This window comes from Neopsephotus bourkii, unplaced genomic scaffold (genome assembly GCF_033783945.1).
Source record: "Neopsephotus bourkii isolate Nb327-2 ecotype Australia unplaced genomic scaffold, CSIRO-AGI_Nbou_v1 NB_1846, whole genome shotgun sequence".
Lineage (NCBI taxonomy): Eukaryota > Metazoa > Chordata > Aves > Psittaciformes > Psittacidae > Neopsephotus > Neopsephotus bourkii.
Window position 1 is genome coordinate 579,022 of NW_026902319.1, and position 26,131 is coordinate 605,152.

The following is a 26,131-nucleotide window of genomic DNA, read 5'->3' on the forward strand; positions in this document are numbered from 1 at the left end:
ATAATTACACATAGAATCCAAGGTAGATTTGCACAGTGAGGTAATGCTGTCTCCTGCTTTGTTTTTTATGGCTTTACTAATAACCGCTAGAATTTGATTTGCTTTTTTTACCCCAAATGCTACCAAGCAGAGGGGCGACATCTTTATGAGCTTGACTACTCATGGTAAGCCCAAAATCTCATTCCTGAGGGGATAATGCCTGGTTAAAGCCCATCATTTTATCTTTTGAACTTGGAATATCTCTCCTGTTTGCACCATGCTATGTTTATTTGCACAAAATCTTGTCTCTCTGCAGCTCTCCATTCTTGACCCCAGTGCCCTGAGTTACTTCCGCTTTATTACTCATCTTTCCTAGGGAAGAACTTCCAGAGAACTTCTTTATTGATTTGTTGGTAAAAATGAACAAGTAAAATGTATTTCTTGGAGATGGTGTTGCAGATCTTTGGGAAGGATGTTGTTTAGCAGAGAAAGCATTTGTGAGAGTGCCTCCAAGGCTGTCTTTGCAAATAGAAAATATGAAGCTGGGGAAAGAAAGAGAGGGGTCTTCAAGCAAAAAGAACGATATGGGGAAATGAAGGATTAAGAGAATATAAGTGAAGACAAAGTCAGGTGGAGACAGAGCCAAATGTTTAGGAATGTAAGAGCACAAAGCTTGTTCTTGCTGCTCAGCCCTGCAGAATAGTAGCGGGGCTTAAGGCGAAACGAATAGTATATTGAAATCTCTGATAGTAGTTCCACACAGAGTGTCTTGAAAGAGGAGAGTAGGACAGAATGGGGTAGGATAGAATAGTTCAGTTGGAAGAGACCTACCACTATCATTGAGTCCAACTGCCTGACCACTGGGCTGACCAGAAGTTAGAGCATCTTATTAAGGTCATTCATTGTCCAAATGACTCTCAAACACCAACAGGCTTGGGGCATTGACCATCTCCCTAGTAAACCTCTTCCAGTGTCTGACCACCCTCTTGGAAAAGGAATGTTTCCCAATGTCCAGTCTAAACCTTCCCTGGTGCAGCCTTGAACCATTCCCATGCATCATATCACTGGATTGAGGAAGAAGAGCTCAGCACTTCCCTCTCTACTTCCCCGTCTCAGGAAGCTGTAGAGCACAATAAGGTCACCCCTTAGCCTTCCAGCCCTTCCGCCTGCTTTGTTGGCCTCCTCTGGAGTCATTCCACTACCTTAACATCCTTCTTAAGCTGTGGGGCCCAGAACTGCACACAGTACACAAAATGAGACCACACCAGTGCTGAATACAGCAGAATTGCCTCTTTTGACCGGATTCTACGCGCAAGCATAGGAAAGAAGCAGTTGCAGTACATAAAATCTGGAAATGGAGAAATGAGACTTCAGTGGGGCTCACTCAGCATCTCTGGAAAGTGTATGATCTAGTTTTTTCTCCTTCCACTTGCTGCCCTGGATCCTCCATCAGCTAAAATGTCCCATTTTGTGTTGTTCCACTGGATAATGATACAGAGCTTTATAGGTGAGTCTTCACTGGCTTTTTGTGTGCTTGCTCAGAAAACAAGAACTTTGCAACATTAAAAGCAGCAACACGTGTTTTGTGAAAATGAAGCAGTGAAATGGGGTGTAACTGTATACAGAACTTCAAATGTTTTATGAACTTTCTGGGTTAATACTGATGGATATTTCTTTTTGCTTGGATATTTTTTACTTTTAAAGCATGTATGTGGTTTCTCTGTGTATGGGTTTCGTTAGCTTCACTGTCCCTCCAAATGGTCTGATTTCTTTACTACTGTTAAATGTGTACTGCTGGCTTCGCTTCTTCATCTGTCTGTCCACCCGACTGTACAAGCCAAAAGTAATGAATTGAAATATTGGCAGAGTAATGAATGAATATGATAAAGAAATGATTTTCTGAAACTTAGAGGGTTGTCTGCTGCTATGATTTGAGGATGGGAAAGAATGGCTGGAGCTTCCTCTCCTTTTACTTCCAAATGTTCAGTTCACACATCAAAGATCTGGATGCTAAAAGATAAAGAAGTCAAGAAAGGGTAACGTAGGAGAATGGGTCTTGCAAGTGTGGTGAGTATCAGCTTTGTTTCTGCATGTGTTTAGGCATCAGCAGTCGAGTTTCAAAACTACCTGAGGTGGCTCAGGAATGTGGGTTCAGCCACTTTCAGAGGGACATGAGCTCCTAATGGAAGTTGTGCTTTCAAATCAATCAGGCATTTCAGGATATTCTGTCTCAGATGACTAAATATTGTCTAACCTCTGCCAGGATGAAATATTCTATATAACATCTACAGCAAATGTTACGTTCTTAAATTAACCTGAAAAGCAGTGTGAAAGATCAGTCAGTGGTGGGATACACTGAGGGGCAAGAGGTGATCTATGCCCCTTTTGAGGCAAAACAACACAACCTCCATGGTGTCTGCTGTACAAGTGGAGCTTCTCTTTCCTTGCCTTATCTTCAGCCTCAAAATAAACTGGAGCCTCCACTGGGTCTTATTTTAAAAAGCTTTCTTATACACACAGCTACTGAAGGATGAGAAAGGCTTTTAGTAACCTTCTCTTTAACTGAGCTCAGTACTGAAAATAGGTAGGCTTGAGACCCAGTGGGCATTTAAATGCTTCTTTCCTGTTTATCAGTCATTTTCTCTGCAATTTCATCAGAACAGAAACTTCGAGAAGAAACAAAAAATTAGGATTGCTGGGGAAAAGATGCTGAGTATCCTGTATAGAGAAGGAAAAATATTCCAGAAACAGATCAAGAAAATAAACTCTTTTCCAACCAGCTGTGTTGGCTGGAGGATGTATTTCTTTGTCCATCCAATAACCAGTCTGTGGGGACAACGACAACAGCAACTATTTGAGTTACTGCTTAATAACAATTGCCACTGAGGGTTGGTTCAAGAGAGACTATATGTAAATATATCTGTATGAACTAAACAATTATGTAAATATATCTGTATGAACTGAACAATTATGTAAACATATCTGTATGAACTGAACAATTAGGAATGCCCCTTTCTATTTTGAAAGATGATTTTTAAACATCTCGAGTCCATTTCTCTCTCACATGGATTAAGGACTTACAGTGGCAAACCTCACTGCCTTCAGTGGGACTACCCAGGCATAGCTGACACTCAGGTTCAAATCTGGATGCCTGGAAGAGTCACTGCCATAGACAAGGGTAGGATTCCTCTCACAGTAAGATGAGGGTGTTCCAATATAACAGCCTCCAGAACCTGTTAATGTCAAAAATGTGTTCATTCAGTTCTATTTACTATTACTTTTGGAAAATGTGTTGGTGGAAGAGGCTGCAACTGAAAATGAAGTTGGTTAGTCCTTGCAGAGGCTCATACTATTGAATCAAGGCTGTTGCAGTATTGAAGCTTTCCTTAGCAGCCTGCAGTGCAGGCAGATGTGAGGCACATTAGCTTCACATAAATCAAAAGAGGATTTGAAACTGCAAACCCCATAACTTTCCAGAACCAACACTGGTGGGAAACTGTACTGGAGACTCCCTGGTGCCTTGTGTCTGCCCTCTTCTTCTTTTTATGTATTTATTTATTTAGTCAGTTTAGGGCTCTGCTTCTTTTGAAGAGAAGGAAATCTTCATTTGTTAAAGGGTTACTTAACGAAGCTGCTTTGATGCTGTGCTGGACTGGGATGAAATAAGAATAGGAGATTAACCCATTTCTCTTCAAGCAGCAGTGACCTTAACTCCAGGAGCAGTTCAAGTTGGTCTTGGTTTTGCAGCATCTTTGTTGGGGTGACTTGATGCTCAGTGACTAAACCTCTGCTCCCTAAGGGGCACTTTCAAGGTCAACTGGATGAACTGTTTTGTTTTATCATCACAGAAAGAGGCTGTTTTGTCTGTTTGTTTTGTTGTAACAAGGCAAATGAACCTACCCTTTCCAAGGACTAAAACAAGCAGCCATCTTTCAAAGCCTTATCCTGTATTCAGGAATTCAAGTTTTTGGCACATCCTACCTTCATTTCACTGCAACAGCTTCTGCCCTTCACACCATATTGCATGTTGTTTTGTCTGCCTCTAGTTTTTTAGCATTTGGAGTTGTGGAAACCTGAATGAGTTGGCTTATCTTGCCAATGGGATATGCAATAATGAAGCTGAAATGTCATCCCAATAACAAGTCATGAGGCAGCCTGCCACAGACTAAAACCTCACCTGGGGAATAGTCCATTAAAGACAAAACAAAAGAGACATGGACACAGTTGGTAGCATCTGTTTGCTATCTGGGAGTCTTGCCAAAAAGGAAAGGCATTCAAACAGCTGGCAAAATAGAAATGTTTGGCAAACCAGGGCCAAAGCTAGTGATAACAGCAGCGACTGCTGTAAGTCCTCTTTGGGGTAAGTAAGCTGGCCATGAGACATCAGGTCTGAAGGATGATCCTCTTGCTGCAGCAGACTAGCTCTGGATGCTCCCCAGGTCCCTCAGTTCCTGCTCCACTGTATGTAAATGATAACATGGGGAAAAAGGCAACAAGGCACAAGGATCAACACAGACTTGATGAATGCAAACCAGAAAATATGTTCCTGTATGGGAGCCTTTTTTTGCATAGTGCCTTTTATGAAGAAGAAATCCTTTTTAGGGCAATCTGGGAGCTACATAGACAGTTAAGAGGGATCAATATGTACCAAAGGTTCAAAATAGATGCTAAGGTGGATATTGGCTCTAAACACCAAGTAAAGCTGGTCATTAAGAGTAGCAGCATGAGGAAAACGTGAATGTGCCCTTTTTAACGTCAGTATAATGCTAGCAGTTAAAGCTTCTACGTACACAGTACTCTGCAATGTAAGTGGGCTCAACTTGTCTGCAAGTTGACAGGGCTTGCTCAGAAACAGAAAAAGCAGTGTGCTTTCTGAGGACAGGTTCCCATAGACAGATCCTGCTCTTCTGCCAGCTTAATTAAGTCCTAATTTCACACGTGAGGAAGTCTTTTGGACCCTGCTATTGAGACTGTCAGTGAAAGGCAACTGTGACAGCATTTCTCTTTTGAAGGAGATGATGGTGGTCTGAGGCAACCAGATGCATTTCACACCAGGTTGCTGAACAACTTTCAAACAATCTCTTAGGAGAGGAGCAGAGTTCCAAGTTCCATTTGCACAAGTCTAGGCTGCACTTGGGCTGCCAGTGACAGACCTCAGCTTTGCTCACCATGTCTGATGTGAGTGATGTGTTTTGTGAGCTCTCCAGCAGCAAGCCAGTGTCCGTGAGCTCCTGGCTGTGGCCTCTGGTGCCCCTACGCATTAGCTGCCACAGGCAACAGGGGAAGGCTTGGGGGATCAGGAACCGTGGCCTACCTGCAGGCAGGGGTGTTCCTTTTCCTGCCTTATGGTTTTGCATAGTTAACACTCCTCTTTCCTTGTTCTTCCTTGACAGTGCATGCCACATCTGAAGCTGTCATTAGAGGAGTAACAGGGCAATCCGTTAAGTTGCCTTGCTTCTACAAGGTGGCACGACACAAGGACATCTCCGATATGTGCTGGGGCAGAGGTCCATGCCCGAATTCAAAGTGCAATAACAAAGTTTTGCACACCACTAGAAATCGGGTGACGTACAGGATATCCCAGCGATACAGTCTCCGGGGCTATATTTCCTATGGAGACGTGTCTCTCACGATTGCAGATGTGCAGTCAGAAGATGCAGGTACATACTGCTGCCGCGTGGAGATCCCGGGTTGGTTCAATGACATCAAACAGAACATACAGCTGGAGGTGGACAGAGGTGAGTCTGGGGACCTTTGTGATACAGCCAGCAGAGAGGAACCTCTCACTGAATAGGAGTTTAAAACTGGAAATTGTGTTATGTGTGCTTTTTTTGTTTGCTTGTGGTGGCAAAAAGTGGTTTTCCTAAATTCTATGGTTTCCACGGAAGGTCTGGAATTGTCAATTTCAATCACACTCAATGAGCAGTTTTGATGAGAAATTAATAACTTTTACCTTTTTTGTGTTGTTTTTTTTCCCTTTCAAATGAAATATTTGATTTCTCATTGTGTAGCTGTATTTCAAAATATTTTGCAAAATCATAAAGTTTGCAAGTTCTTGGGTTCTATCACACAAGGTTCTGGCCCTTCCTTTTGTGAGACGGTCAAGGAGGAGACCTATCAAAAAAAAAAAGGGGTAAAGCTGGGAATTTCTCTGACTGAGGCATGCTTTCTGTTAAGTAAAAATCCTTTTAAATAGTGACTCACCCACCTTTATTCTCAGTATCTTAGCTGCTAATTTTCAGTCATTTCTGGGTTGACTTTCACAGGGTTGTCAATGCTCTGATCCAGCTTTCCTCTTGGCTATGTTTTTTCCGTACAGCCCCACCAGTGATAACAACCACCATGAGAAAGGTTCCTGTTTCTCCCACAGTTTTTAGGGAAGCAACATCTGCTCTTCCAGCAACTTCTGATGATCAAACCACAGCAGAGACCCCGGTCCTCCTGACAACCACCGTCCCTGAAGCGACAACTGCAACCACTGGTTTTCCAGCAGTGACTACACCAGAGACCATTGCTCCCCTAACATTTGCTGTGACAGCAGATATGGTGACAACCAGTGCTCTCCCAGATTTTTCAACTAGATTCGAAGAAGTTGATGTGACAACTGAATATGACTGTGTGTTCTGCTCTGAAGGGTCTGTCACTCTTACCGTCAGTATGAATGGTAACCACTACCAATCCTTTCTTATTTTCTGTGTAGATGGTCTATGTAAGCCTGACTCTGGCATTATAGAAACGCTCCAGATACTTATATTTGTATCTGGGATGTTTTCTCCAAGATGCCTATAGGTATATTTCAGTAGGTTTAAGGAAACACAGGTCAAATGTTGTGGATGATGCCACACTGGGGTGAATAGCCACGATAACCAAGGGTTAGGCTTGCATTGAAAGGAGTTTCAACAGGGTGAAGAAATAATGTGACAGAAACCTCATGAATGAAGATTTTTCATGAACAGAAATAAACACAAAGTCCTGCACCTGGGATGGAGTAAGACAGCTTCACTCAACTATGCGCTGATTTTTTTCTTGATTTGGGAAAGACAATTGAAAATGGTCTGCTGAAAAGGTTAGTTTAGAGCATGTTCTGCTTGAGCGATAACGTCAGTGAGACTTCAAAGCATGCTTAAAATTGAGTACTTACATTGTCATCCCATATGAAGCCTGCTGTTATTATTAATACTTAGTTAATCAGTCACATGTTTATCATCCTAACCATTCTTTGGTTGCAACTTTATCCATATCAGTGACTTCTTTCCACAGATTGATGTCTGCTCGCAAGGCTGTTTTTGTACATGCTTTGGGTCTTCTATCACTTGAAGTTCTTTCAGACCTGAACCTCTAAGGGCAGCTTTTCTGTACCACCTCTTGTTTTCCAGCCATAAGAACTCATCACAGTTAAACTTGTCAAGAATTAACTACATCCACAGCTAAACAGTTAAAACATTTAACCACTGGCCATGCTAGTAAAGTACATCAGTTACCTGGGTACCATCAGCTGCAGATATGAAAACTGAGGTGCAGAATTTCACCAGTGCAGATGCAGAACTTTGCAAGCAATTGTGAATGCCATATGAAGACCTTCCTAATCAGTGATCTTTATAAGCATTATACTTTTATAAGCATTATACTTTTATAAGCATTATATTTTACTTTGTTTCAGTGACTACCGATTTCCCAAGCACGCTTCTGACTGCAGAGGGAACTAAAAGCACTAACACTTCTCTCATGGTGGAAGAGGTGCCAACTGCAGGTGAGTGGAATAATGGGCACAAGTTCAGAAGTTGCATGTTCAGAGAAATGAAGAGGACATCATAAGAAAAAGTATTGACTGTTCTTAAGAGTGTACCAAACACATACTGAGAGCTGCTAATTGCATCTGGAAGTAAGAAGTATCTGGGATCCACACAGAAATTGTTTGAAATCAGGATGTAACAACAGGAAAACATGTTTTTAAGCCTCCAAAGGAAGTAGATTTTGAGTCATTCACTACTGTCAGGTATCTCAGGTCTGAGAGAAGTTAAGAACTGGTCTTTGTCACCATTCAAGCTGCATTCTTAGATATCCGATTTGTCATCACTGTGAGCTCATTGAGCTTTCCATTTTAAATCCTCCCTAAGTGTTAAGAGCTTTGAATCTCACTGAATATATTTAGCCGATGTGGCTGCAGGTTCAGCTTTCCAGTGCTCAGCATGTGTCCTTGGTCATGATGAGAAGCAGCAGGCAATTACCACCACTATCAATCCTTCAAGAGAAAAGGAACTGGTAAACAAATTCATAACATCATCTGAGACATGAACAAACTTAGATGAAGTTTGCACTTTGTGTCTCTCAGTCAAGTATAAAAGTAGCATGGGTCAAGTTATTCAGGTGTGATAATCTGCCCACCAGATGCCCTCAAATGAAAACCTTAAACAAGGAAAGCCAAAAGTCAGGGGTGTCATATTTGGCTGTTAAGAAAGTCCCTTTAGTTTCAAATAGTGTCAAGAAACTCTTCATTCTTAAAAACATAGTATTTGGATTTTTGCAAGTCTTCTTTTGCTAGACCTTGAGACTTACAGCAGACAGAGAGTTTAGGAAACTGCTCTTTAATGCCTCTGGAGACAGCTCACAGAAGCAACTAAACTGGTCTCTTGAGCATTTGTGAGGGTTTCTCACTGCTGTCTCACTTGTCATCTTTCTGATACAGTTCTGAATAATGCCTGTATTCTACCATTGTAAGAAAGAAGTTTTGTGAAGGGTCTTACCTCTGGGATTCTGGGGGCAGCTGAAGTTGTGACTGTGGGTTAGAAACAGCCACCACAAAAGCAATAATAGCAGAAAATATACGGTGCTTATGTGAGTCGTGTACAGTCCCACCCATGCTAAAACTTGTGTCATGCTATTTCCAAGACCAAACTGTCATAATGTGTGAAAATGATGCAGCACTACTGAGCACTGCCTAGTAAGAGCCATAAGCCAAGTTAAGTACTTAGCTTCCTCTTTTTCTGTGAAATAATGTGCTAAATAGACCAACTTTAGCCTTTCTGTAATGTAAAGGAAGGCTGATTTGTTGCTGGGCTCTGTACTGATGTTAGCATAGTGTCTGGTTGAGAAAACCATGGACAAGAGAGCCCTCCACCTCCAAACACAGCTCTAGCCACATGGGTTGGTTAGCTGGGGCAATTGCTTGCTGCTGACCTGGCTCTTATTTAGTTTCTCTTCTGTCTTCACCTGCTTTCCCGGCAGCAACAAATCCACCAGTGCCAGCCGCACTGGAGACCCCAAAGAGAATCCTTGCTCCTTTAAGTGTGGAAAGTAAGCAGGAATATTTGCTCCCATCAGGCAGGCTGCAGCATCATGCCAGGAGGTTAGTTTTTGGCTTGTGGACGTGCATGTCAGAGTGAGATGTGCTCTTACTGTGTATGTGGAGGTAGTTCTGCTGAACTTTAATTCTGCTCTGAGAGAGGAAAAGAGGGATGTCATGAAACAGCTGTACTGCAAAATGCAATATTCATAAAAATCCCAATCCCTGGGATTTTTAGCACTTGCTAGGGTTTTTTTACATACATGTGTTTAGCTCTAGTGTTAATTAGCCATAGTCTATTTTCTACTCCAGTGCAGATTTCTAGCTACAGTTGCATATAAGCTACCTTGCTCTGTCCATGTCTTTGAAAAAAACAAGCATGTTGTTTGGTACATGGAGACAAATCAACTCGGCTTTCACAGGCAGCTGATCAGAGCTGAGAAATTTGGGAGAGATCAGCTCATTCAGCAAGTGCCATACTCCGAAAAGTAAAAGAAAAGAAAGATAGGTAAAACTTTATTTTTTGTTTCCTAATGGGATTATTTGTGACCATCTGATCACCCCCATCATAATGTGACATTGCAGGTGTCTCATGTGTTTTAAGTTCACTCATATATATGTGCCTTTACAAATGACTCTTCTGGTCCCTGGCACATTTTGCTCAGGTGGAGGCTGCATGGTTGTTCTCCTGTCAAGCCTTTGAAAGCACTGCTCATCACAATCTTTCTATACACTAGGGCATGACCTAAGGCATAGGAGCTTTCCCATCACAGGATGTAAGTTGAGGTTTTGATTCATTCAGCTGAGTGACTCCTCTGGTTTAAGGTGCTGCTAAACATCAGGTGCTTCCTGTGACAGATCCAGTGCTCCAAATACTTAAATATTTCAGTACTTTGTAGCGTGAGATCATGATGAGCCAAGGCCCAAGCCTAGATTAACTTTTTGTGACTTTAAACTTACTATCAAAAGTAACAGAGTAGGGTCACAGGATAACAGTAGAATGCTGCAATGAGCATTCATTTAGTTCGTCCCTATTTCAAAAGCTTAGGAATGTAGAATTTAATTACTCTTAATATCCTTAGAGAGAGGAAAAAAAAATGCATCCTCTTCATAGGGATTTCTTAAATTTGTGGTAAGCTATCAGAACATTAAGATGTTTCCTGTGGTTTTCAGTCGTAGTGCAGCTGCCAGAAACTGCAATCACACAAGTCTGACCACAAGCTGAGGCAGTTCATCCAGTTAGACTAGTACCTTGCTTACTACCTTTGCTTTCTATGAGATCTCGTCATGCTTACAGAAGTGAAAACTCCTTCAGAGCAGACAAGTTTCTACTGCCTTGCTTCATGGGCTATCCCTGGGAAGCCTCCTGTTGATGAAGGTTGACATTTCCCATTGACTGCCTGATATACCATTTGTGGTGGGGACAGATTGTTCCTTTTTTTGTTGCAATGTGCTTTATTTCCCCTACTCAGGGACAGATTTTGCCCTCCGCATTCTCTGAGAGTTCATTACTCCTTGACTAAAGAAGTGACAACCACTGTGGCCCTTACTTGTTGAGGTGATCATGCCAGTAACCATTTCAATCTCTGCTATTTTCAGGGATTTCATCAAGTTTAGAGGGCATGGCTGAGAAACATGATGATAATGGAGATAAGGTAAAACCTCCTCTAAGTTTCAAGAGTGTTGAACTTGAGGCCAGAAGGACAGCAGGACATGTTACTGATTTTCAATGTATTCATATAAAAGTGACAGTGTTTAGAGAAAGTAGCTCAAACTTCTGTTTAGAAGCTCAGGAACAACCTATTAATCTTTCCAGTGAGTAGAGCCAAATCCTGTGACCATCCCATCTACCTTGGACACTTCAGAAAAACCTCATTCCCCTGGCACCCCTGTAAGAGAGGCAGAGGAAGCATCCTCGAGATGTAACCAGGAAAAAGCCAACTTATGAGGGTTGTTGCATTTCCCTGTCTCCAGTTAAGAGGATGAGGGTGATTAAGCTCCTACTTTAGACACCTTATTAGGAAGTTCATGTTAAGTGGGATAAATCTAGGCTCAAATGCATCAGAAGATGTATTAAATATTTAACAGGTAGTTCATGTTGTTTATCATGATCAACCTGATGTGTCATCTCCATACTTTATACAGAAAAACATTGCCAGCTCTAGCCCAATGCAGATGTTTAAGAGCCACTAGGGCAACCCACTCCTGTGGGGATAGGTCTGGAATAAACTTGCTTCTAAAGCCTTTTCAGTTTTTTTTTTTTTCTCTTCTCCCTTCCAGTTTCCCATCTATGTCTTTCTCATTGCCTGCCTTGTTGTGGTGCCTGTTCTTTTCCTATTGGTGCTCTCATTGTTGCTTCGGAAACGTAAGTATCCCTAAGCACGTATTTGATTAATGTTCCTAATGCTGGCCTAGTGCAGATGTCCTTCTGTATCTCTGATTAATCTTCTGGTAAATCTGCCATGGCCTCCGTGACATCACTCTGTTCATTTTATGGGGTCTACTGTCCTTACTTCAGGACTGTGTCACCACGAAGAGACCAGGGACCATGAGCTGGCGGGGATGCAGGAGGAGGAAGACTGTGCAAAGAACCTGTTCACTCACTTGCTGCAGGTCTGGCTCATCTTGTTGGCTCTTGCTTTATATTAAAGTAGTCCCTTAGTTTCCTTGAATTGCTTTTGACAAACATTGGTGTTACTTAAACCAGAATGAAAGCCTTTATTTCCTGCTTAGCCCACAGAAATTTTGCAGCTTTCTATCTTTGCTTCTGAACTCATTTGACAGATTCATTAGAATTACAGATTTCTTTTGCCATTGTGACATTAATATTATTTTGCTTCTAGGTAAACACACAAAGAAGTTTATTATAAAAAGGTAATCCATTTTCTAATTTCCTATTAAAAGTACCAATGTAATTTTTCTTAGAGGCAGGGAGGCATTGGCCACTGATTGTAATGGGTGTAATAACAGGTTGTGGTGATGATCACCAAAGTTGTGTTACGAGCAAGCTTCAGATAACCCCAGAAAATCAAACAGTGGTTCCTGGATGCTGTTTCCATGTAGCAATGAGCAGGCATCCAGAGCACTAAAGAACTCCAGCAACTGGTACTTAACTGTTATGCAGTGACCCCAGGTTAAGGGAACACATAGTATGCTTTATTCTTTGATCAAATACCAGCGCATGCCCCTGGTGGGGTTATTTTAAAGAAATTAAGAGATAACTGTTTAGGATGATCAACCAGCAAAACGATTGCTCAAAAGGGATCAGGGATTTATGGACAGGCCTCCACGGACTGGCAATTCATACCAATACACACAGGATTCTCTGAAGCAGCAATGTGCTTTTGCCCTGTCCATAGTGATCTATGCTTCTCACTACAGCCATGGACCAGCAGAAGACCTTTAAAACATTTTCAGTGGCACTGAAGGAGAAAACAACGTTTTCCCTGTGAAGAGCTCCTACATCACCTATAGATGCCATGGAAAATGAAGAAGGTTCTGTTTCATGCTTCATTGATAGATACTTACAAGCCCCAGTCTATCCATGGGTGTAAACCAAAGGCCCAAGTTTCAGCTACAGAAATTTAAATCTTCATGCAAATTATGCCATGTTGCCTTTAAAAATTATTGCATAAAAAAGCTTCTTTGAGAGGAACACCTATGCATTATTCATAGGTGTTTCTTGCATCTGCCTTCTTACTACTACCATGTTACACAACTGAATTTGTTTTTCTCCATTTTTACTAATATTCTTCCTTGAATACAACTTATACTGCGAGGAAAAGAAGAGAGAAAAAATGATATGAAATGCTGCCTAACTTCAAATTGCCTAAAAAAGAAAAAACCAGCAAATAGAGTTCTTACTGCTTTTATGTAATCAAGAGAAAAATTAAGACACAAGAATGCTGTGACTATAAATCAAAATTGCAGATTACTTAAGGGCTACCAGTGCTGCCTGTGATTCAGCATGTTTGGATGACCCTTGGAGACTATGTTAATAAACTTTGTAATTTACTGCTAGCAATTGTATTTATTATGCTACATCCTAAGGCATTTGAACAGGAGTTAGTTATTCCCCAGATGTTGGAATTACTGGTGTGCTGTCTCAGCTCTCCAAAGAAGTACTGAACCATTTCCAGAGGTGGGAAAATGCCCAGAAGATCAACCTGCAGAGAAATTTGTCTATCCTACTCCCACAAACCCCCATACCAGTCATTTGTAAGTCCATGTCCCTTCCATCAATGTGCATAGGGGATCCCCAGTCTTTTGTTTGGAGTTGCTTTTTGGTCCTCACAAGAGTGACCTGTAAAATCCAGACGCTTTCATGATGGAGCCTGCTGGACATGCAAAACTGCACCATGCAGCCCCAGGATGCTTCACTTAGGGTTCCAGCACCCGGTCACAGGTTAGCATAGTGCTGTCTGGCTGGGTTTTGTGTGGATGAGACCAGGGTGCCCAGTGCTGATTACTTATCTTTTAGAGGTGTTGCAGTTGAGATGCATGACACAGAGCACAACCACATCTTCAATACTTGGGCATTGCTTCAGGTGCCCATGCAGTGTGGTTGAAACCACCTCTGATCCTGAGTAGCAAAGGCAAAGATTGTGTGATCTCCATGGAAAGGCTCTGGGGAGATTAAAAACAGCAGAAAAAAATAGATGAAGTGTGGCATTCACCTTCTGCTGCTTCTAGTGGGACAGAAGGGTTGTGGGGGAGAAAATAGTTCTGCAGTACTAACCTTGTCTTATACTCAGCTGGGAAAAATGGAACCTTCGAGTGGTTGTGGGGCAGATTGGCAGTGCACGGTAGAGTGAAGCCCATCATTTAACCACACTAATTGCACCATTTGTGAGGGGGCTTTTGCTTGTGTTTCAGCTCAATTGAAATTTAGGCTTTAGAAATCAGACTGAGTTGGTAACCAGCCTGGGGTCGTTAGCAAAGTGGGACTGGCCATGGCTGCTGGGGGATCATATGTGGGATATGGTGCAGAGATTTTGTGTATCACATTGGGGTCCTCACCACTGCTGTGGTAACTATGTGAATGTCATGGGAAAAAGTTCAAATCCATGACACTGTTATCTCCATTGCCTTGAGTCCACCAGTCTCTGCTATGGCATGTCTGGGCAATGACAACGTGAAGTAAGAGCATACTGTGGGGATAGCATTTGATCAGAATCAAACATTGCGTGGCAGCTCTGGACTTCCCCACTAGTCATGCTCAGGGCTGTGGTGAGACTTTTTGACTCTGCAGCATCTCCTCACAAGCCGAGAGTTAGTGGGAAGCAGGGGAGGTTCCTCTTTGGGGTCCCTCTGTGTCATGCCTGGGTTCAGCATCCTGCTGCACACCCTAGTCTGGCAGGGCTGTGGGAGCAAAAGAGGGTCCTCAGATAGAGGATGTGGCCTGAAGGCTCCAGGCTGGGTTTGCTCAGCTGAGCCCTGTGTTTATCCCATGCTAGTTAATGTGGTTGCCACTAGCCCAACATACAGCATGTGCTGAGCCTGGGGCACCCAATTCTGCTTTAGGCATGAATCCCACGTGAATATGGATGTAAATAAAAAGTGGGGGGGGGGGGAACCAAACCAGAAAAGCACCCAAAATTTTGATGTACTCCTTTAAGACAAAGCCCCTTTTAGGTTTTTTCTCCCCTCAAGTAAACCTGCTAATTAAGGCAGCAATATCTTGCATCTTCCAATTGGCAAGGCTGGGCCAATCTTTTTGCTCTTGTTAATTAGTTCTTCACTAATGACTTCTTCAGAGCAGGGCTGGCTCTTGCTTGGGAAGGTTCTAGCACATTTGCTGTGGTGCTGGCTGGACTTGAAGGCCCTGCTTTGTGGAGCTGCAAAAGGACACAAGAAGTAAGAGCCAACAAAGTGAGTTTGATCTGCTCAGCCATGTGGAAATGCAGCCCAGAAATGCTGTAGGGGATCTGTAAGTGTAACTTATGCTGCTGAGTATTTATTTGTCTTTTTATCTACCCCAATTACTGAGACTGAGGTTTGGGTTTAGAGTGGCAATTGGAAGCAAGGACTCTGGGAGGGTTATATTTAAATGAAAATGGAATGGAGTGATTTCTGCAGAGCTGACCCTGGCTGTCAGTGTGCTCAGTGAAAGGTGAAAGGAAGCCTTTTAAAATGTAGCTGGAGGAAAAAGAAACGATGTTTTCCAAAAGCAGCTGAAGTCTCAGAATTGAGTTTCTGGGTCTAGTGAAGAAAGACTTAATGAAAGCAGCAGGTTTTTAGAAAGAAAAGGCTGTCAGAGACTATGTCATTGGCATCTGGAAGATCTGGTCTTTATTTTTAGGACTTTTACCTTGGAAGGCAAAGCAGCAGTGCATTTGAGTAAAGGTAAAGCACTGTAGCCAAGAAAACCCTCGTTAAAACAATACACAGGGTATAAACTGCAAAGGCCTACTGGGGCCAGTGTTTCAGACTGGGAAAACTGTGACCAAAGCAACCTGGCCCCTGATAGGGCTGTGAGGTTCGTGCTGCCAAGCTGTGGGGTGCAGGTTTCCTCAAGAGCCCCTTTGCTGCAACTTGTTGCTTGTTGAGCTCACTGAAGCAGGTCTCCCTGCAAAGTCTCCCCATGTACATGTCCTTCACCCTGCCCTCCCACACCTCTTAGAAACTGCCAACAAGCAAAGCCATTTCCTTTATAACTGCTGTGCGTGTCCCCAAAGCTCCGGTCCCCCCAGGCCTTGCCTCCTGCCACCTCTCAAACTGCCAACACCAAGACCTGAAATCACCCAGGTTTAATGCCTCTCCCCAGTGCTCTGAGCTGCTGAAGTTATTGCGGTGTTTACGGGGCTGTGCTGGAAGCCTGTGGCTAGAGCAAAGCAGGTTTTAATTTGCTCGGTCCATGTCAAGCCTAACTGGTGTTCTACCTGGGAAGTCTGGCTCTGCTCCATGGAGAGAGGTGGTTAATTAATGAAGGATTTAGGTTTTGGTCCAAGTAATAATTTTTGCTGGACCCCAGTACTTTGTGGACAATTGTTTGTATCAAAATGAGTGATTAAAAACGGGTAAAGGAGGTCTGACGTGAAGAGATAATGACTGAACTACCCGATTAGTATGGAAGAGGTGCAGAAAAGCAATTAAAAAGGGAGATCTGGATATTTTGGGACTGGGTAATGAGAAAACAGGAGGAAAAGAGAAAGAAAAAAGTGAGAAAGAAAAAGGCAAGCACTGAGTTAGGAATACAAATCTCTTAAAGAGAAACCAGAGGAATAAATTAAATATTGTTTTGAGATTAATGAGACATCTCTTAATAAGCTTTATTGGAGCTCCCTGCTCTGATAGTCCCTTTCCATCTCAGCAGCACATTTCATTATGTTTCCAGGTTTGTTTCTTAGCGTTAATGGGCTTTTCTAGGCATTTTTTAAGGTTAATATAAATAAATCTCTGGGTTCCGAAGGTGGAATCTCATTGGAGCTTAAGAAAGAGCAAGCAGAAGGGAAGAATGTGGCTGAGTATGTAGGAAATTAGAAATAAGAATAAATAGCATCATGGGACTTGGGGAAAGAACAGAGATAACCGCACAGTGTGAGATGAATGCATGAAAAAGTGGAAAATTCTAGCCTGGTACAGGGGAAATGGGACGTGCTGCTGCAGACGTGACAGCAGAGGGCAAAATTGAGCCGCAGAGACGGAGCAAGAGAAACGGCTGGAGAGGATAGAAGAGGCAGAGAAACGGCTGGAGAGGATAGAAGAGGCTGCAGAGGTGTTGGAGGTTTTCTGCACCAAGCAGAAGAAATGAATCCATCCTTTAGGCACGATCTTAGCCGGGAGATCAGCTCACGGCTCACCCCAAGGCACGCTTTCAGCACGCTTGGCATTTGCTCTGGCTTATGTGCCCTCTAGGAACACTATTTCCTGGAAGTCACAGACATATCCTGGTTTTCCTGTGCTCCTGAGGCCGTGGTGGCCATGCACTCCTTGGTTTCCTCCTCCCACTGATTTCTAACCGCAGCTGGGAGCAGCATGGCTTGGTTTCTCTTGCTGATTTAAAACATAAACCCTAAGACACAGCACCTCTGCAATCACTGCATCAGCAGTGACCTGGCAAAAGAAATGTCAGCCTCTAGCCATCCCATAGCTCATCTCTGCATCCTTTGCTTCCTGCTATCAAGCTCATGAGACAGGCTGTTGGTCTTGGCAAAGTTGAGACAGGAGGCCACAAAGACACTGGATGCAAGCTAGTTAGTGCGAAAACCATTGGAAGGACTGGGGAGGAGGGTGCTGGGGAATGATCTCTGGTGTGAGCTCATTGGCTTTCTTTAGTCTTTCAAGCATGAGACTTCTCCAAGAAGGAAAGTCTGCACTTCCCAAAATGTTTTTTGTTTGCTTGGGCTTTTTTGTTTGCTTTGTTTTTTGTTGTTTTTTTTTTTTCTCCAAGAAGGAAAGAAGCTGTTCATTCTATTTAAAACAAGAGATCTTTTTCTTTTTTAATATCTAGAATAAAGGAGAAGGTTGGGTGTGAGGTTTTTGGTTGTTTGGGTTTGATGTTTTTCTTGTGGTGTTTTTGTTTTTCTAGGTTTTTGTGGGTTTGGAGAATTTTTTTGTTACTACCTAGGAAAAGAGGGGCAGGGTAGGTAATCCAAACCAGGGAGTAAGGCCTGTGTATAGTTATGTTCTTCTAAACCAAGAAGTACTAAGTCCTGTCTCTCCTCTCTCGTATCCTAGTGCATGCTCTGTAGTTCTGCTGATGTTAGTGAACCTTGAATCCTTGAAGGCAACCTTTTTTTCATGCTTAGATGTAAATCTAATGAAGATTTATGTCTTCAGAGTTGTTCTCAAGCACTAGAGCCCGTGTCATTCTTAACTAAGCTATCCAGTAGTTAATAAACATTACACAATCATCTGCATATTTAATGCAGGATGGAGATTTTTATAGAGAAATCTATAGCTTTTAATCCAGCGATGAATCATTTATGGGATTTTGGATTATTCACTGAATCAAGTTGTCTCTATCACCAAGTGAGACCCCCCCCTTTCTCCCCCTGACATGGTGTGCGTCACAGACCAGGCTGCACAGTGATGTATGTTGCTGGGGTGAATTATTTATTGGATGTTTTAGATCACTTGCCCAGCACTGACCTAAGCCTGTTAATTTTAAATCGTTTCATATCCATCCCCAAGTACACAAAAAGGATTTTATGAAATTCATCTGTCTCTCCCTCCAGTGCACCTCCATGAATCACAGCATGGTTGAGTTTGGAAGGGACCACTGGAGGTCAGCTAGTCCAAACTCCCTGCTCTAGCAGGGTCACTTAGAACATATTAATCAGAATTGTGTCCAGGCAGCTCTTGAATATCTCTAGGGAAGAAGACTTCGCAGCCTCTCTGGGTAACCTATTCCTGTGCTCCGTCACCCTCACAAGTAAAGAAGTTATTTCTCATGTTCAGGTGGAACTTACTGTGTTTTAGCTAATGCCTGTTGTCTCTAATCCTGGTGCTTGATACGACTGAGAGGAGTCTGGCCCCATCCTCTTGACATCTTCCCTGTAGTTATCTATATACATTGATGAGACCTCCCCTAAGACTTCTCTTCTCTAGGCTTAACAGACCCAGCTCCCTCAGCCTTTCCTCATATGAAAGATGCTCCAGACAAGCAGCTTCATGGGCTCCATGTCTTTCTTGTGCTGGGGAGCCCAGAACTGGACACAGTACTCCAGGGGAGGCTTCCCCAGGGCTCAACAGAGAGGGAGGATTACCTCCCTTAACCTGCTGGCAATGCTCTTCCTAATACAGCTCAGGATACAATTGGTCTGCTTGGCCACAAGGGCACATTGCTGGTTCATGGACATCTCATTGTCCACCAGGACCCCCAGGTCCTTTTCTGCAGATCTGCTTTCCAGCAGGTCAGCCCCCAGTCTGTACTGGTGTGTGGAGTTATTCCTCCCTCTGTGTCACTGATCATGACTCTGATACCTGCCATTCAACCAGTTCTCAATCCACCCCACAGTCCACTTGTCCAGCACGCACTTCCTCAGCTTGCCTACGAGGATGTCATAAGGTACAGTGTTGAAAGCCTTGCTGAAGTCCATGTAGACAACATCCACTACTCTCCCCTCACCTATCCAACCAGTTGTCCCATAGTAGAAAGCAATCAGTTTGGCTAATCATGATTTCCCTTTGGTGAATCCATGCTGACTGCTCCTGAACTTTGGGTTAGGTTAGTTTTTTGAAGCAAAATTTCCCTTAGGGGACACAGTAGAAGTGCCCTGGTGTGAAGGACTGTCCAAGCCATTTTTGGACCTGGTGTGCAGAAGGTGTTTGTGTGAGCCCTTCATCTCTCAGCTGTGTCCTGCTTTAAAAATCATGGAACTGAAATGACTGGGATTTCTTAGCTTGCAATGCATGTGGTATAATCCTATTAAGCCCAGGGGAGCTGTGCAGAGAACTTTTCAATCGTGGGTAGGGAAACTCCCATAAGCTGTAATGATCAAGCATAGATTTGCTGGTTTGGTTTTTTCTCGTTTCAACCTGCAAGCCCTAGCCCATGCTGTGACAGAGCTCTTTTCCAAGGCTTTCCTGTGAGCTCTGCTTCAAGGACGAGGGGAAATCAGTCTCCCAATGGAGTGGTGAATCAATACTGCTTTTGAATTCTGCTTGGTGTTTTATGCCCTTGGTCCATTATCTAATAGAGACTATGATGAGGTAATTATGGAAATACACAAATTGCAACCTCATGAATACCAAAGAACTTCGTGATGATCCATGCTAAAAGAATGCATAAAAATGCAAATAATTTCTAAATGGGGATTAAATCTTATTAGTATTAATGACTTAGAGCATTTAATTGCATCAGGTCTGGATGATTTGTAACCAAAACCCTCTGAAGAGAGGTTTTTAAGACTCTATGGTGTGAACTGTGTACCATGAGATTGAGGGGAGCTCTGACTTCATCACTTGGTGTGTGGATACCTTTGTTCCCTCCATAGTTGAGGGAGGGAGGACAGGATTGGTCCAGAAGGTCACCAGCCCACCTAAGGGAGGGTGGGGGATGCTCTTTTGTGGAGAACTTCAGAACTCAGCAGGACATTGCTAACTATGTGCAAGACTCTGGCCTCTATCACAGGGACTCAGTATAAGACTTTGTCGGCAATGTGGTTTTGAAAGTACAGTTAGGCTAAATAGCACTGTTAAGATAAAATGTCTTGGGTGTATAAAACCTCACTGACTTGTCAGAAATGCAGGCTCAGTCCTAGCTGGACCAGTGCTTAAGCACTGCCATGGGGAACACACGGCCACAGCTGAATGAGCCAGGGATGTATCTAGGTAATGACTGAGCCTCTGCTTTCCCTGACAGTCTGCTCTGCTGTGGTTGCCTCCTTCAGGCAGACTTCACATGGAACAAAACCCCTCCAGTGTTGAAGAGAAACAGAGCTGGTTTATTAAGCTTACTGAGAGGTGCCCAACATGGGTGTATGGGTTATGAAGCTCAGGAAGGTCCTGTGACAGCAGTGTTATTGGAAAGGTTCAAATCAATTCTGATACTGGAAGGAAGATGCTGGGAAGCTGCAGGGCCTCCCTTTCTGCAGCATAAGCAATGCTTGGCTGGTTCTTCTGTGGGCTATGGATAGGGCTGGGTTTTGTCTTGAGGCTTATCTCTGGGTTTTGTCTCATCACATCACACTGCTTAGGTTTGCAGGTTGTGCTCCCAGCCACATCCTGGATAGGAAAGGGAGAAGAAATTCAATCTGTGTTCAGAGTTTTGCCTTTTCTGTGCTGCTGTTGTGATACCTCTGGCCAGGTGTGGGGAGCTTTTGCTAGGAGTCTGCTTCATTGAGATTCCTCCTAGAAACCAACTCGCTGAAGCTTTCCCAAGCCATTAACACTCTGTTTTTTCTTCACGTTTAAACTTTGCCAGGCTTGTCAGTGGCTGGATGCTTGGTAGAGTTCATATTTATCAACTTGTTCTTCACTCTGATTCATTCATCTCCTGTCTATAGCTGAGTTATTCTACTATAATACAAAGATACCGGATGACACTTTCAGACATGATCCCTGCAGTTTCATAAAACCTGATGAAGGAGAGAGGAATATTCCAGGAGAAAACGAGAAAAGGTCATGATTTACTGCTTATAAACAGCTCCCTGGATCTTATTATCTGGGCTGTGTAGAAGCCTGGAGATCTAGATTGGGTTTTATAATTCACATTGAAATTCATTGTATCACATGTCTCCTTTAAAGCCACATTTTTTTAATGATATGGCAAACCCTATTAAACAGGTACTCATTAAACTACAACACCTTATAAATTCTTCCTGAGTTTTGTTGACAGTACACATCAAACACAAACCATTAAGAGCTTTTCATTTTCCTGGTAGTGTGTGATCATAATGCATTACATGACAAAATAATGTGTTTACACGACAGATTTAATGCTTGATCTGCTGCAAGAAATGCTTCACAGCACCAGAAGAGAAAAATGTAACATTATACTTCCAAATGTCTATTAATTCTTAACTAATAATAAATTTTGGTGGGATGCTGATAGAAATGAATGAGAGAGACACATGCACATGGGAGGAATTCATGAGGATCAGTGACATGGCAATGAATACTAAATCCAGACATCACAACTACATCTAAAATGATGAATTTCTATGTTGGCAAAGGAGCTCCTGGAGCCTGTCGACTTGCTGCTTCTCCATGGGAGGGTGTTTCTTCTTTTCTGTCCCAACAGCCTTCACTGTCTTCTAGTGATGGTCATATTAGACTTACTGTCACTCATCCATCTCTTCAAAATGGTCCCAGCTTGCCCTGTCCTGGAAATTGACCAGGCAGACGGCCACATTGAAACTGAACACTAAATGTCAACCCTTGCTCGCAAGCATTTGCTTGCAAACTGTCTCTCACAAAAGAAAGTAACCAAGTTTGATGGGTTTTTTTTGTTTGGTCACTTTGTGTTGAAGGCCCTTTTTCCTCACCTCCTTGGCATCTCTAGCTGGGAACTGGTCCATCCTCTGCTGATTCATGCAGCCTGTGCACAGCGCTGGATGTGTGGCTTCCCACCCTCATCTTGCATGTCCCAGCCACTCCAGCCCAAACACTTCCCAATCAAATCCCAAGGGAAGGTTTGCTCCCATGTGAATGAATTGTTGTGTTGGAGCAATGATTTCATGCTTTGGTTTGGGTAGTGATTCCTAGTTTTCTGCAAAATAGAGCACAAATTCAGTCTCAATGCATTCTGTGCCAAATGTCATGAATGTTTTCTTTTGAAAACTTCTAAGGAAACTGTTTTTACTTTGGCTGTTTGTTTGTTTGTATTAAAAATGATTGCTAGTTTTGGAGATTCTTTATGAAGCCCTTCAACAGGTCTCATTTCTCCACCAGTCTATTCCCAACCCTTTTCCTTCTTGCAGCCCTAATGACTTAGCTGACTTCCAGCCCCAGCAGATAACTGTCAAGGCTTTGAATCTGGGATTTCAAGAGTGATATTCAGCCACTTCACAAGTTTAGAGTATGAGGGCAGTTGTGTCTATTAATCTTAAAAAGGAATCCAAATCTCTGTTCTTTATTGCAAGCGGGAGCTAAGAAGGAATTGGTGTGTGGGAAAACAATGCTGTAATAATGACATACAATCAAAGGGAGGGTAATAAAGCTGCTAGTTCTCTGTATTTACTGGGGGAATTTTCTGGGGAGCAGGAGCTGAGGTTTGTTTTAACTACAGACAGCTTTCTCCTTTCAGATTTTATGGCTTTCTCAATCACTTTGCTCATCTGCTGCTGGAGGCTTTTATTTGCTGATAAAGGCTGTTAACCAGTTGGGAAGTCGGACCAATGAAGTTATGTAAAATGGAGCAAACAGTTTTTGGCAGGTTAAAGTGATGTGCTGGAGGAGTGAGGGAGGTGGGAGGGCTCCATTCCCTCATATTGCAAAGGGAAATGTCCCAAGGATGGGGCAAATTGTAGTAAACCATATAAGTATACAGGTGTATATATACACATATCTCTGCCTCTATCTCTGTCTTTATCTCTGTCTCTATCTCTATCTCTGTCTCTGCTCCTTGGCTGGTGCTGATGGGTTCCTCTCACTTATTTTCTGTTCCCACTTTTTCAGAGAAATTTCTAAAGTCTCATTTAACAGGGAAATTAATAACAAATGTTGATTTGCAATGTGAGAGGTGGTCATGCCTTGCCCCTGTGCAGTGCTATCAGTAGTTACAGTGAGGAAACGACCAGTTAAACTCCAGGGAATGTTGGATGTACATTAAAGGCTACTTCCAAAATGACTTTTTAGTACCTTTCCTCATCTGGAAGAGAACAATAATAGAAATGGGAAAAAGACCTGACTTTAACATTGCTGTTTTAATTTGAGTAGTCTTCAGAGCTGTGTCTCTGCAAGCCTGGATGCAGGGAATAGCAGTATTTTCTAGCAGAGCTGTTTCTAGGAGCAGAGCATCAATTGTGTGTAAGCTTTCCTGTGTGTCCATGGGTGCTTTGAAAAAATCCCAGGCTTTGCTGAGAATTCAGATTTTCCTGTTTATAAGCTATGATGTGTTGCAGCGAGACCTTATTTCATAGCAGTTTGCCCCTGAGACAATATTTCTAACATGTGGGGCTCTGCGTATGATGCTACTTCAAAATTCAAGGAGAGTGTGTTATTAGTTTGAGTTCTTAAGGGATATTCAGCATGGAAATTCAGCATGGAAAGCTGCAGTGTAGGACACAAGGTCTTACGATCCATGGTGAACTTGGCTTTTTAGGTTTTGGGATTGGGACTTTATTCTATACAGCAGGTTTTTGCAGAGTCAACACTGATCTGAGCGTGTTTTGTTTTGCTTCCTCAGCCATTATTTATTTATTCTTATTTTCCCCTTCCTGAGAGAATTAAAAATTAATTTGGAATGTCATGGCTGAAAGATCAGGTGCAATATTTTAAATATATATCTCTAGATAAACCCTATATAGTTTTTGAAGTAAAAACCAACCAAAACAACACAGAAAAGCAAACCCAAACCAAAAATCTTTCCCCAGTATCCAGCTACTCTATTTCAGGTCTCTTTTGAAAACTGATAACATGATTCAGACAACCTGGGTGCACTTTTAGCAGTTACTCAAATTTTAAACATTTAAAAAGGTTTTTAATTTGCTTTAGCTCATTTCATGTCCCCAAAGCTGTGGATTCTCTTTAAACCCTGTATTTATCACCAACTCTTTGGATGTCCCAGTTACTGGAGTACACCCTCATTTGGTCATCACTTGAAAAATGGGGAGCATTAGATTTTATGGTTCCTTTTTAGTCTTTCAGAAGCTTTCTTGAAAGAAATAGGAAAAATCCTATAGTTCCTTCTGGCAAAGTCTTGCCTCTCAGGTTGTGTACGATAGAAAGGCATCTACATACCCCCTACTTTTAGTCTTGAGAAATTCCCATCTACCCACAAAGAAATATGAAGCCAAAACTGATCTGCCTGGAAGAAGTCCACTGTAATGTGACAGCTCCTCCTCCACAGAAGTGAGCAGCACCACCAGCAGCCTGGGAGAAATTCCATGGACTGCAACAACCAATTCACTTGATTTTCCTTTTCCTTTCTCGAACAGTTTGTTCAAAGCCCTTGGAAATCAGGGAGCCTGAGAGAATAGTTTTAAAAGGTCTAGGAATGGATTTAGTCTTTGCATTAGCTGACAGGCTGCAATATTCAGTGTAGAGCTGTTAATTGAAAATAGGGGAAGGAGAAAGGCTGTTAAAAGGTATCATGGGAATCTTGGCTCAAGGTAGTAAACCCCATCGTTCAAGCTAGTTTCTTCCCTGTTTCTTTCTTGAAATAGGTGCAAGTTCAAGTGCTAAAGATCAGAGAGTTTTCAGATGGTCATAAAGCTGCTTGGTAATAATAGAACATCTCCTGCCACAGAGCACATGCAAGGCCCTCACTGAAAACCTAAGGGGTTTTGTCTGAATGCTTGGTAGGGTAACACATTTCCTCTATATAAACATATGTGTATAAACTTCCCAAATTGCTACTACATTTCGTATGTCTCCTCTGGAAGTCTGGATTTTGGGTCCAGCACCTAACGACATGGTCCCAGCAGACTAGGCTGGTGCTGTGGTCCTCTGTCAACAGCAGTGGTTGCTGCGTTTGCACTTCACAGACTTTCTCAGCTGCTTCATAATTTGGAAGATCGCTTTCCAAACTGTGGTTTCTTAACTGTGTATAATACTGGTACTGAATGTGGACCTCACTTCAGGGAAGGCTGGGATGAATCTTTGTAAGTATAGCTAGGGAGTCTTGCCCATATGTATGCTGGCATGTGCAGTGGGTTAACTTTTCTACCCTCTGCCGGAAGGATTTGAGATCTCCTTGGATGATGTTACATTTTCTGATGGAGGTGCATTAAAAATTTATCATTTTTTTTTAGCAAGGCTCCACGACTTTTCTGCTTGGGCTATTTATGAAGAACTAGATTTAAACATCTCCTATTTACTCATAGATTGTATTGAGCTGGTAAAATCCGTGCCATTTTCAGCAAAGTTTCTTCCATTTGGAAATAAGATATAAATCTCCTGACTTCAGAAAGCTTTTCTAAAAAACCCACATTTGGGGCAGAAATGAGGTCAAAACAAGCTAGAAACTGAGATCCAAGGTTTTCTGTGCCTCCTCCTCACCCAAGCTGTCACCAAATACAAAGATATACCACTGTTGTTTTCCCACATTTAATCCCCCCAACCATCACAGAGTTTTACTTCTTGGTGTGTCTACTTGTGGGTTAATAAAATCCACAGTCTTAACAGATTCAGTTGCTTTCCTCCTGCTGCATCATCTCTGAACCTCTCTGAGGTCCAGACATGAGGCATGAGGCTGGCCATCACCTCCAAGAGGATCAGCCTGCAACTTGCTCCCAGGGTGATACCATGCCTTGATCCCAA

General features: G+C 42.6%; 1 protein-coding gene across 3 annotated transcripts; it reads left to right on the forward strand.

Moving 5' to 3' along the window:
• The first annotated feature begins 1,422 nt into the window (after positions 1–1,422).
• On the forward strand, positions 1,423–13,282 carry LOC133207269 (T-cell immunoglobulin and mucin domain-containing protein 4-like). 3 transcript variants are annotated; one of them, XM_061344026.1, is made up of 9 exons: positions 1,423–1,486; positions 5,373–5,717; positions 6,299–6,643; positions 7,640–7,729; positions 10,862–10,917; positions 11,543–11,627; positions 11,781–11,875; positions 12,106–12,136; positions 12,644–13,282. In XM_061344026.1, exons 1-8 carry the CDS (start codon positions 1,438–1,440, stop codon positions 12,130–12,132), a joined length of 1,092 nt encoding a protein of 363 aa, XP_061200010.1. In that variant the 5' UTR covers positions 1,423–1,437; the 3' UTR covers positions 12,133–12,136; positions 12,644–13,282. The 3 variants fall into 3 exon arrangements, with proteins under 3 accessions (XP_061200010.1, XP_061200011.1, XP_061200009.1); XM_061344027.1 differs by lacking the exon at positions 11,781–11,875; XM_061344025.1 differs by lacking the exons at positions 12,106–12,136; positions 12,644–13,282 and having other exon boundaries at positions 11,781–11,934.
• The last annotated feature ends 12,849 nt before the right edge of the window (positions 13,283–26,131 follow it).